General features: G+C 40.2%; 1 protein-coding gene across 44 annotated transcripts in view; it reads left to right on the top strand.

The window, feature by feature from the left end:
* Ank2 (ankyrin 2, brain) overlaps positions 1-13,448 on the top strand; it is a 578,741-nt gene that overhangs the window by 475,120 nt on the left and 90,173 nt on the right. For 40 of the 44 annotated variants that reach the window (XM_006500891.3, NM_001327938.1, XM_006500893.3 and 37 more), the window contains 4 exons: positions 1,838-1,936; positions 8,215-8,412; positions 11,891-11,989; positions 12,457-12,555. In XM_006500891.3, coding sequence (XP_006500954.1) covers positions 1,838-1,936; positions 8,215-8,412; positions 11,891-11,989; positions 12,457-12,555 — 495 coding nt within the window. The remainder of the gene's footprint in view (positions 1-1,837; positions 1,937-8,214; positions 8,413-11,890; positions 11,990-12,456; positions 12,556-13,448) is intronic. The other 4 variants (XM_030252368.1, NM_001327939.1, XM_017319430.1 and 1 more) reach the window with 1 other exon arrangement.

Raw genomic sequence — 13,448 nt, 5'->3', positions numbered from 1 at the left:
TTTTAAACTAATCTCTAAAGTTAAGTAGTTTAAAATGAGGAGATCAGGCTATGCCCAACAACCAGGAAATGAAACGTTCTGAGTAAGGCAATATTTGCTGACTTTCTTTCCTTATACTTATCCATAAACAAGGTGAAATATAAAGAGTAAACAGTAAACACAGTTTACTGTAAATGCCCGTTATCCCAAAAGCAGTAAATAAGGCTTCAACAAGACAATCCTCATAAAGTAGCATGACCAGGTGTGCTCTTGGAATATGAAGGTCAGCATTTTATATGAAGCATATGTATATACATTTTTAATATAAATATATATATCACCTTCAAATGTGCAGAAACCACAAGATAACTTAAAATAGGCATAAAATAAAGGTTTTAAAAAATATTTAAATACTACTACTTGAAATATTTTTATATTTTGAAAACATATTAATAAAATATGGTTTAAACATAAACATGTAAATTCAACTTTGCATAGACATTCCTTGGGGGCATATTTGACTTAATTTCTGGAAGGAAATATTGCTGTCTTTATTTCTCCAACAATTAGTGAAATAGCTAACCTTATCAGACCTAGAAACAAAGTTGAGTTTTTCTCTTTCCGTGATCATAAGTCACCAGTCTAGCTTATTTGGACACGTGTGAATAACAGCAGGAAAAAGGATAAAATCATGTCCAGAGAGGAAAACGCTCGCCATGCATCTAGAGAGCACAGGCAGGCTTGACTCATGGAATTTTATAGAACATCACATTTCCTATATATTACAGAGTCAGTATTAACCATCAGAAAGCGAGGCTAGTAGATGACACATGAGCCATTAGCCCAGAAGACAATATTCACATCAATATCTAGGTTAATGCTTTCTAATCATATCACTTGACACACATTCCTCATAACTGCAAAAGCGATGGATGTCATTATGGTGAGAAAAGAGCCGTGAGCATTGGCCCATGAAATGCGTTCCTCTGCTTTGTCATTGTCAGCTTACCTTCTAGAGCAGCTGTGCTGAGTCATCTTGTTTCATTCTAATATTGTGCTCTAACTCTGAGGTTATTTGAATGACTGAATCTCTGCCCACTTCAGTGAGAACAGGTTTCCCTCTAAGAATAGTCTCTTGTCTCTAACCTCTTCTTCATCACCTCCTGAGGAGTATGTTAGACCTGGGTATTGCATAGACACCTGAGGACTGACATGAAGCCCATGCAGCAAGTGAAAATGTGGCCAGCGACATCACTCATCTCTCAGTAGCCTTCCACATCACCATCTGTAATCAAATATGATCATTAAAATAAGCCGGGAAAATGGTCTTCCTGGAAAAATTAGATCTCTTATTTAAGTAGTCACAGTTTAATTTCACAACAAAAAGACAGACAGAAGATTGTGTTCAGTAGTATGGTTTGAAATTTGAAAAGAAATTATTTATGTATGGTATAAGTGATGTGATTTTTATTTTTTTGCAATGTGTTGATCTTTGACATCTGAAGTTTTTCATTGAATGGGATGGATGACAGATTTTAGGTTTATAGGACGAGAGGTCACATCTTCACCCCAAACCACGTAAGTTACACAGGATTGATCGTGAAGCTAAACCACAGGGTGTCCTGGATATTTGGGTAAGTTCACTAGTTTGTCATTGATGGAAAACATTTCCAAACATTTGTCTTTCTAAAGATAGAGAAGATGCAAAACTATGTTTTTCTAAGCTGAAAACTTATGCCTTCCTATAGATCTCTTATACACTTGGATAGCTTGCTGAATTTCACCAAGGGAACATCTTTCCTCTTCGCTGTCCAGGGGGGGTGGGTTATTTACAATTGCGCAATCTGTTTTTTGGCAGCGTGGTGAGACAGCTCTTCACATGGCGGCCCGGGCTGGGCAGGTGGAAGTGGTCCGATGTCTTCTGAGGAATGGTGCTCTTGTGGATGCCAGAGCCAGGGTAAGTGCTGCTCACCCAGTGTTCTTCTGCAGTACATGCCCCCCCCCCCCCTCTATAAGTTGGTGTGTCTTCTGTAGTTCCTGTATTTTAAAATTCCACAGTGTCCATATCAGTCATCATTTCATTACTGCGATATCTGAGAAAATAACTTGGAGAAAAGAATAATCTAGGCTCTCGGGTCCACAGTTTCAGATTATGATTGGATGGATCTGTCTTTCTAGGCATGGTATGAGTCTCAAATAGCATAACAGTGCAAAGCTACACACTCCATAGAGTCTGGGAAGCAAAGAGAATGCAAGCCTTTGTTAGGGTACTTCATCCAGGGACTGGAGTCTCTTGGATGGTGATGCTCACAATTAGGGAAGCTGTACTTCCCACCCCTCAGTTATCTCAGGGAGTGCCCTCACAAAACACTCACAAGTGTGCTCTTCCAATCTATCAAGCTGACAGCAGGAGTTACCATAGGTTGTTAAAGGGAGAGCATCCGATTAATAACATTATAATAAAGGAAGACTATGTAAGTGTGTGCAATGAAAACACACTCAAGCCACGGGAACATTAGAATGGAGTGCAGTTACATTTAGAAAATCTGGCATACAATAAATATAGCATCGGCTTCCACTTTATCAGTCTTTAATCTTGAAAACCATGTTCATGTCTATCTGTTCTGTAAATTTAAGTCTTGTCTCTACTGTATGACATTATATATACTAAACATATATTTGCATACTGATTCTTTCCAAATTATCTGAAAACATGCCTTCAAAGTTCAAAGCTTTCCTCATACTGGTTTTATTTTCCCCATCTTGTTATGATATCTTCTTTTCTCTCTACTCTGGTGTTTATAGACTTGAGTATTCTGCATATTTATTATACCAGAACAATAGGCATGAGACGGTACCTGATCACACTTCTCTGTTCCTAGGCAGTTCTAACTCCCTCTCAGGTTAGGATTTTTCTTTTTCTTTTAATTTTTTTTTCTCTTTGTATTACATTCTTTCTCTCCTAAATGCAGCTGAGCTTCTTGGCCCTATTGTATCTTTTGTTTCCTTTTGAATATTGCTCTGTTAACATTTGCAGGCACAGCACTGGGATTCTCATAGACTACTTAGATATGTTCTCTCTTCCTGCATTTCCATAAGCCCATTAGAACTCAGTTGATCTTGAGACATACCGTCATGAAGTCAATGAGGAAAATAGCTCTTTTGGAGGGAAAACATCTTAATCGTTAAGATTGTAAGTGATCTAACCCAGGTTACTCCACCTCTGCATCTTTATCCTTGAAGATGAGATTTGGACTCAGAAACCCCCAAGTCCTTCTGCAGGTGTTCACTGTCTGTGGGCACTCCCAGGTGTTCAAGTCAAGTGTCTGACTTGGCAGAGTTACCAGACACTTTTTAATGATGATCTCCACAGACATGGAGGAATCCATAGAATACAGGTAGCCTTGGTATGACTTTTGTGTTAGATCTCATCTGCCTTTCTATCCTTCTCAGAAGCCATGCAATTTATGTCGTTAATAAAATCACCATTGTGGGTGGGGAGATGGCTCAGTTGCTCAGAACATTGCCCTTGCAGAGGACAGGAGTTCAATTCCCAGCACCCATATGTTGACTCACAATGTCCTGTAACTCCGTTTCTCGTTCTGACTTCCACGAATATGTACACATACAAACCATACATACATGCATGCAGACAGAACATTTATACATGTCAAATAAAAAAATCTTAAAAAAGAATCATGCATATATCATGTTTTTCCTTGTTTGGAGATTTTGTTATTCAACTGTATTTTTTTTTTTCTATGACAAGTCTTTTTCTTGTCTCCATTTAAGCGTGCCTATAATTCACTATTTAAGAAACAGCTCTATTGAGGTCAGTGAGAATGCAGCCAAGTGGCAAAGTTCTTTGCCCAGCATTCTCAAAGCCCTGGATTCAAACTCCAGCACTGAAAGGAACTGTTTTATGGCCAACCAATTCATGTGATCCAGGCTATCCTCCAACTGAGACTCCCTCAGGTAACTCTGGGCTGGGTCGAGTTGACAGCTGAAGCTAACTAGTGAAGAGGTCGCCATCTTTGGACATTTTCTGAAGCTCCTTACATGGCTAGTTGGAGCCTCTTTCCTTTGAGAGACTGTGGTGTCCCGACATTGTTTATGTCTGTAGCATGGAGACTCTGCTTTTTCCTCCTTTGCAATCACACTTATTCTTCTTCATAAAGAAACATAGGCTTCTTTCTGTTTTTCAATTTGAGTTTCACGTGCTATTATGTCTCTTTCTTTTCAGCTTTGCCATGCACTTGAACTCCCTTAGTCTAGCCATCCCTCTATTACGAACAGGGTCCATATATTGCAGAGCAGTGCTTCCCAAATGCCACTTTGTTTATCAGCCACCCAGGTGCCCTCTTCACTGCAGGCTGGAACATTTTTTTTCTGCAGTTTAAACAAGGATCTAGGCGGTGCCCATGATCCCACCCCAGAATCGACTCTTGTGATGCTGATGACAGGTTAGGACCCAGGATTTCCCTTTTAGAACATGGTATCAGTTTACATTCAGGCCATGAAGTTTTGGCTTTTGTTTAGCTGAGTCCTTTAATGTTTTCCTAGAACTTTGTGTTTTCATCAACATTAGTTGGATGCTACATAATTCATAAAACATTTTCACATAAGTTATTTTATGGGCTGTACAGCCTTGGGTGGGAGGTTGACTTAGGGTCCTAAAATTCAAGATTTCACTGATGAACTGTGGTCTCAGATTTGAGTAAAAAGGATTTCTCCCATGGCCTTGAGTTGTTTTTTTTTTTTTTTTCTTCTAACTGGCTCTGCCAGAAGCCAATAATACCTCCCCAGTAAAGTCCTTCTGACTGGGATGTGGCTTGCAGAAGGAAGTCAGCAAGCTGTCCTTATCTTAAGTGTAAAGCTGTTCCTGTTTTCAAGTTCTCCTTCTATCTTCACCCTAAGAAAAAGAGAAGTTTCTAGTCGTATTCTCCTCCAGATCCTAGGTTCAACCCTGGGCCCTGATTATGATGCAGCCTATTTAGAGGCTGGAATGCAAATGAATGCCATCTTGTAGAGAGCCACAAGGACTATGAGATGTCCACTTCCTCCAAAGGATGAAGGATAGCTCTCAAAAGATAATGAGCAGGCATCAGGCAGAAAAATAAGCAAGTATCGCCTTTCTACTTCCCAGACACATACACACTTAGGAAATTAAGAATTTTCTTTTCTTAATCTAATACCATTATTCTGGTACTTATCCCCCAACCCCTGAAGAGGAAATAGCTTAAAATTCTGCTCATTTATTACACTGGGCTCGTGCTCAAGAACTGTGGTAGTCTTTAGTTTACTTCATACATTCCTGAAGTAATATGTCATCACCATATAAGCAGGGGCTTAGTCATGTTTTCTCTACTTCCTATATATCTATATCAATATCTATCTATCTGTATGTATGAAGAAGAAATGCATATAATCACATTAATATTATTCATTTTAAAAGTGCAAACGTGCTGAACTGGAGCTCACTGCTAGAGCACCCATGGGGTCCATGCAGACAGCAAGTTAGTACGCAGCACCAACCACCCCAAAGAACAAAAGTAAAGGCAGCCACTCCAGGGGCTAAGGCATATTTTTCCAGACAGATTGGAAAGCAGGGCTATGGAGGCACTCTGCATTTGTCCCTTGGTGAGTTTTGGCCCTTCCATCAGGAAGTCCCTATTTGTCCATTGTCCTCAGTGGATTTAAGTCAGAAATCCACCAAGGTCTTCCCTCTGGGATCCCTTTTGGTTAGGGGCTTGTTCTGTTGGCCCAATCGTGGGTCTGGCCTTTGTTTTTCGAGTTGAGCAATGACAGGATCCTTGGGCTTCAGCTAACTTGAAACTTAACTGCTAAACTTTTTCTCGGCTGCCAGCAGACATGGTTCTGGGGAACATTAGTAGCAGGAGTCACATCAAACTTTTAAACCTTGGCCCAGCTGCTGTTCTTTCCGTCTTTTTATAAAAAGTTTGGGCTCAGCAAGTCTTTCTTAATTTTGGTTGCCTAGGAGCAAGAGAAACAGCAGGCTTCTGTAACGAGGCTGGGAGCACCTGCTTCCTGTCTAGGCTGTGTCCCAGGCTCTTGCACCCGGTGAGAAGGCCTTATTTTGGAAAGGGTCAGGGGACAAGGACTCCTCCATCACTTTGTCCATTCTTCTAAGTCTGCTGCATGTTCTCATGTTTTGTTTTGGTTTTGCCTTGGTTTCAATTAACTCTATCCTGGGGCAACAGATACAAGCTTTACAGTTCAGCAAAGAAATAATTGTTCAAACTGAAAAGACTTTATGTACCTGTTTAAAGGATTTTCTTAGTGAAATTTATGTTATTTCTTTTTCCATTTTCAGATGAAAATATACGAAAGTATTTTAAAAGTAGGTAAGACATTGACTAGCTTTTAGTCAAACAAACAAACAAACAAACAAACAAACAAGTACTTTACTGCTCTGGGGTCTGAGAACCAGGGAACTGTAGATAATAACTTAACCAGTTTACTACCAGTTACAAATTGTCAGTTGACTGGAAATCCAAAGATCACCATCTCTGCAGTCCCCTCCCTACTCTGTAAAAATCTATAATTGACTCCCACACATAAAACAAAACTAATACTCTAAAAAAGTTGTTAGTCTCCATTTGAATGTATTGATTTTTCTCGTCTCCCCACTGGGTTCTGCTGGCAAAAGTTAAGAGGAGAACCCAGCAGCAGACAGTCACGGAAGCTCTTCTTCTGGTCCTGAGTTCACTCCAATTGCTTTGCTCATCCCTTACTCTTCCTCTGATCTTCCCTGTCAAAAATCATCTTATCCTGATTTTCTTCCTGGCCATCTTCCTGCATCTGTCTTTGGTGTCTGAGTCGCTTGAATGACCCTGGGCAGTCTTTGAGACCTCACTGCTCTCTTAGTCACTTGTTCTAGAAAAACTGCTCAGCAATACATGTTATGTTTTCTTTTGATATCTATTATGGGGCGAATCATACATGCACCATGCGTGAAAGAAATTTGTAAGTTGTAGGGTTTTTTATAAAATTCCAATTCCATTGGTAAAATAATTGTGTTGCTATTACTTATTAATTTCCTCCTATCTTGAATTCATATGATGCTATTTCACCTCTTCCTATGGGTTTTCTAAAACCTCTTTTATGGTGACTCCCCCTGGAAAATATTATAAAGACACACCCCTTTGCATTCTGAGGGGCACACTCAATTTTATTTTTATAAGTGACAGTAGTTTCTTTCTTTCTTTTTTTTCAGTTCTTTTAACCTCGAGTACACGTTAGAGTCAGGTGATCTCATGAGCCTTGCCGAATATGTCCTTCCTGCCCATTCTCCTCAGCTCCATCCTCTCTGTTTTTAGAGCAAAAACACTTGGCAGAGAGTTTACTCTTTTTTTTTTTTTTGTTGCAGAGTTCCATTTCATGTTTGAAGTCCTAGATGTGCGTTGCAAGAGCATCTGCAATGCTTCCTGGAACAGCATCTCTTTAAATCATTTTACAATGTAGTCTTTATCCACAGCTCTCCGAGAACAAAATGGCCATCCGTTGTGTCCTTGGCTCAGGAGGGAAGTAGAAAGAGCATTTCCAGCTTCCTTGGGTCTTTTCTCTTGATTCAGTTCCCAGAATAAATTTTGCCTCTTGTTGAAAGCTCTTGGAGGAAAATCTAGGTCTTAGGGATTCTGGACTTGATTTCTTTTCTCCTTCAAAATCATGAGTTTGCCTGTAAGTAAGCATAGAGTTGAAGACAGAAAGAATGAAAAGATAGTTTTGGGGTATTCATCAAACAGTTACCAAGTTTATGAATGCACATACATACTTTTTGAAAATCTAAGGAAGGGGCTTAGTGGTTAAAAGCACCTTCTGTTTTTGCAGAAGATTTGGGTTTGATTTCCACACCGTTATAATGGCTCACAGACTGTCTAAAACTCTAGTTCCAGACGATCGGATGCCTCTTCTGCCTTCTGTGGGAACTATACATTCATGGTGCATTTCCATACATATAACTGAACACATAAAATCTTTTTAAAAATTTAAGAGAGTTTTTTTTGTGGTCAAATAGATCACTTCTATAACAAATACAAATAAAGCCATGACAGGGTAATAACAATTATTTTTTGAGAAGAGATTACTACTGCCTCTTCGTACATGAAGATATCTTCCTAGAGGAAGGCACCGTGAAGTGTTTGAGAGGCCTGCACTGCTAATAAGGTTGGGTTTGCCGGGACCTAACTGATTCCTTCTTGCCTTGCCTTGTAGGAGGAGCAGACACCTTTACACATTGCCTCCAGGCTGGGGAAGACGGAAATTGTCCAGCTGCTTCTACAGCATATGGCTCACCCCGATGCAGCCACTACAAATGGGTACACACCACTACACATCTCTGCTCGGGAAGGACAGGTAGACGTGGCCTCTGTCCTGCTGGAAGCGGGAGCAGCCCATTCCTTAGCGACCAAGGTAAGGGGTGGGGGTGACTAAGAGGAACCAAGGCTTCATTCAGCTCCTGAAGAGTCTCAGGAGGGGAAAAATCTCTGGCAGGCCTCTGGCTTGTTTCTGTCTCTGAGTATTTTAGATTACAATCTAAACGATGGGAGGAGGTTGTAAATTTTTATGTCATGTCTTCAAGGAAAATTCCTGCATTACTGTCTTCTATTTCATGTGCCAGTTCTGCTTGGTATAGGTATCCAGAAATAGTAATTACAATTTCATTACTACAAAGCAAAGTTTACTCCCCCCCTTTTGACTATAATATATACATATTCTCTAGAGAAAAAAAAAAGGGGGATTCCCAAATACATTGAATTGTCACCACCAGTGAGGAGAAAATCCTGCCTTAGTGCAATAGTGCAGTTTGCTTGGTGACAGAGCCGAGTGACAGTTTGCTTGCTTATATCCCGCCCTTCCCAGTGCTAACCCCATCACCTCTCATGTGGTATTTCATTTCCTTTGTCCAACTGTGTCGGGTCCTTTTTGTTGTTAAGATAAAATATCATGACCCAAAGCATCTCTTGTGAGAGAGCGATTATCGTGGCTTATAAGTCCAGAAAGGAGCTGTTCCCAGTGTCAGGGATGGCATGGCAATGGGTGGCCCGAGAAGGAACCTGGATGATCACATTACATCAGCACACCAGGAGGCAGAGAAAGAATGGAAAGTCAGGCAAGGCTCCACAGCTCTCCCGAAGAGTGCCCACAACTGGAGATCAAGTGTTCAGATCCCTGAGTCAATGGGGTCCCTTATTCACACCACTGCCCAAATGTTTGCCAGGTTCACTCTCTCTGTAGTTTTTTTTTTTTTAACCGCAACTAAACAGAGCAGGTTTGCAGATCAGTTCATAAGCTGCAGTAACACCAAGCAAAAAGACTAAAGTATCCCAAGCTTGTGTTCAAGGCTCCATGGTCAGACAGGGCAGCTTTTCTGTCTCTTGGATATATTCCACTCGAGACTCACTACATGGGGATGAGTCACGATAAAGCATGAATATGCCCACGTCCCTGGAGCAAATTAGATTGAGCTAATGCAAAGGAACACAAAAACCAGGCAAACAGAATCCTAGACTACGTGAGCCTGTCACAGGGCAAAGTACTTCCACATATACAGTAGCAGTTCACATGATGTGAAACGCCATTTTAGCTGGCTTTCAGTAAATGCCTGAGGCCAAGGAAGTTATCAAGTATGGACTGAAGTATTGCTGTGGCCTCCCTCGGAGCCCTCAGAAGGAGAGCAGTCTACTAGCTATTCTCAACACAAGGCTAATCAGAAAAATACTCAGAAAAATGTTCTGATGTGGGGCTAGAGCTCTAGCTCACTGGTGAAGAACGCTTGCTGCTCTTACAGAGGACCTGGCACTCACAAAGCATCCGAGAAAGCCAACTGCAACTCCGGTTCCAGGGACTGTGACACCCTCTACTGGCCTCTGAAGCAACATGTGGTGCACAGTCACACGGTCAGGCCTCATGTACATTAACATACACAAAATAAAAATAAAAGCATTTTCAAATGTTCTGACATAAGAAGTGGATACATTTTCAAATTACCCCGCCTGAAAAGGTGAATGCATTTTAAAAACCCTTCAAAAAGAAAAAACTCAGAACCTACACTCAGTGCAACCAAGGTGCGATGACTACGGCAACACAAGAGACTTGGCAGCCATCTCAACTGATGAGCATCCAAAGGGATAGAATTAATAGATATAAAAGTAAAGGAATAGAAAGTAGTTTCCTGTCTTTCAAAGATTTTTAGGATTGAAAAATTATCCAATGCCATAGTGCAGTAGAGTAGTAAACTGGACGCAATTGTTACACAGAGCAGTTTAGGACTCAGGAGAGCTGAAGCCTGGGTGACTCGCCATCATTGAAGTCTCTTATGTGTTTATAAATACAAGAAGGAGACGAAGCCCTGATAAGATTCACAGGGAAAGAAGTGGCCAGTGACTCAAGAGATGCCTTCCCGCCAGGATCCTGTCATCCTGCACCAGCTAAGTAGTTTGGCTTGACAAGGGTTTCCAAAAGTACAAAGGAGTCAGTCCAGCCCCAGCTGGACTGTAAGGATAGGCGGTTATTTTCTTCCACCCTATAATGTTGCACCACAGTAGTCTACTTTACCCAAGCTAGCACAATCCAACCCTGTGCTCACGGAGTGCTGGGGGCAGAGCCTCAACAGCATGTCAGCAGGTGAACTTCTATGGAAGGCTGCTAAAGGAAGCCATCCTCCAGCCATTCCTACATTTGTCCCACGCGGGGAAAAAAGCCAGAGAATTCATTCTCATCCAAGAACTTACTAAGACCAAATGCTTACTTCTTTTATATATAAAAAAATAGAAATTAAAATGTCATTTTAATTAAAAATAATTGATCTGCTGACACTTTGAAAGGGCAGTATTGGTTCTTGGGAGATATTCGGTGCTTTTGATGGGGACTTAAATTGTACCCAGTACAGAAGTATTTGCTGGGTTTATTTTTTGGGCCCTGGGGAGTGTTAGAGTTCTCTGACTCCTGCTATTGTTCCAGAAAAGCATGAGGCTGAGGTGTCTGTCCAGGAGGGTGGGTGACATCATAGGGCACAAGCTGTGCCACCTGGAGGTTTCAGGACTGGGACTCATGCTATTTATAGCGTGCTGCTCATTGAAGTGCCTCAGTTGGTTAGGCTCGCAGAACATTGAGGGTATGCATATAAAATGTGTAGGGCAAGCATTTTTTAAAAACAGTGTTAAAGCTTCAGTTTGTGGTTAACTGTTGAGTGCTCATTAGCCATTGGCATACAAGGACAATGGATTTGACTCGAGGAATTGATCCTTGGACAGCATGGTCTTTGGGGAAAGAAGACGAATGTCACTATGTTAAAAACCAATGTTTTTAGTAGAATACCCTTTTTATTTTATTCTGTAGATCATCTCTCTGGCCAGTTTTGCAGAAAGTACATCAGCTGAATCAAATCGTTTTCTTTTCAACCAAAGCTTCATAAAATAATCTAAAACTTAAGTAAACAAATTTGGAATGGAAAGTATAAAAGAGTCTATAAGAAACTGAAGACAGCTATTAATTTGGTCGTGTTTGTTTTAGATGGGGCAAGAGCAAGCAAAGACGTGCCTCCGGTGTTCTGCTTTCCATTCATAAATCAAAGCGGTTTACTGAACCAGTGGAGGTTATGAATCTCAAGTCTATTAATGTCAAGACCCAGTCCCCAAGATTTCAGACACATTTGTTGTTATTGTTGTTTTTACTCCATCAAGCCTAAGAAAGCTCCTACCAGGTTTGGGTAAACCTTATTCCTAACCTGTAGACTTATCCAGGACTGGCAGATTTCATGCCATCAATTTTTACAACTAGAGACTCAACAAAGTTTGCTTAATAGGTTAACAAAAATTTTGTAAGGAATTTAGGGGGAAAATCCCTAATTTTTACATTTCTCTCACATTTCTCTGTCGTCGGACTATAGAAGGGCTTCACTCCCCTGCATGTAGCAGCCAAGTATGGAAGCCTGGATGTGGCAAAACTTCTCTTGCAACGTCGTGCAGCCGCAGATTCAGCAGGGAAGGTAAGGGGTTTCTGTAGCATGTTTTTGTCATCGGATTCTGTTGACTCATTTTTTTTTTTTTAAATCACTCATCAGAAATCAAGAATAATGCACCAGGCACAATTACACCAACTACACAAGTTGGGAATATATGCCCCTAACCTTTGTTGTAGACTGCAATTTAGAAGCATTTTTCCCCCGTGTCTTATCCTGAAGGTCCCACAGCTTCTCTATAGTAAGAATCCTTGTGGTGTACATAGAAATTTGGACTTCTGTTTGTTGTGACCAGAAAGCTGCCCTTTGCTAATTTTCAGCGCAAACATTCTTAATTTTAGTTATGTTTCTAATATGAAAACTATCTTTCCACTGACCATATTAATTAATTAACATGTAATTAATCGATAGCACCGTCCACGCATCCTGGTAGCTTCAGAGCAGCTAGCGCTAATGTATTAATGCTGAGTGAGATTCAAATACCACCTTTACAGAATGGCCTTACCCCGCTCCATGTTGCTGCTCATTATGACAACCAGAAGGTGGCGCTGTTGCTGCTGGAGAAGGGTGCTTCCCCTCATGCCACGGCCAAGGTGAGGACCAGAGCCCCAAATTTCCGGGTGCCATGTATCTATAATCCAAGTATACATGGGCCTTGCTTCTAAATAACTTCCATGAAACAGTGATAATAACTTTTGCTATTGGTAACTTAAAACAAAACAACTGTTTCTACCTATTGCTCTGTCTAAAACCTTTTACTATATAAATATATATGTACATATGTACATGTATACTAATTTTATATATATAATACATATACATGTACACATGTGTGTGTATATATATATATATACATATATGTATATATGTATATATATATATATACATATATATATATATTTGCAATTTTTAGAACCAGCAGTTATCAATAGGGAGTGCATATTAGCTTGTGAAAATTAATCTTATTACTAGCTGTCAGTGTTTTAGATCCTGAGTCATATAACCTGACAAAGGCATTATAGATTTTTCCTCCTTGCCTATAAAACATAACCTTTCATACCTTCATTCCTTCTAACATCAAACTTTTTACTCTGATTTTACAAGGAGTCTCTCGTTTCTTTGTCTTTTAAATGTTTATCTCCATCAACTTCATTGTGGAGAGTTTTAAGAGGGTCTGTAGACTACTAATATCTTCGTGTTGTGTATCTGTCATCTGTATGTAAGCACAGCTCTTACCAAGCCTGGTTACCTAGCAACAGATTATCCACTATCCTCTCAGTTTAGGCTGTTTGCACATACATTTTTAATGTTGAAACCATACATAGCTGTTATGTCTTTCAGCCACTTGTTTGAAAAAATATATTTTAAAATCAGATGTTAGACTTTTTTATCATGATTGGAAAATAGTCATATTACATTAGATTCCTAACAACGCAAATTTTAACCACATTGTGTTCCTTGCCCCGTCACCGAGCCTGGCTTATTC

This window comes from Mus musculus, chromosome 3, assembly GCF_000001635.26.
Source record: "Mus musculus strain C57BL/6J chromosome 3, GRCm38.p6 C57BL/6J".
NCBI lineage: Eukaryota > Metazoa > Chordata > Mammalia > Rodentia > Muridae > Mus > Mus musculus.
Note: the sequence above shows the minus strand (reverse complement) of the source record. Positions and strands in the feature narration are given on the sequence as shown.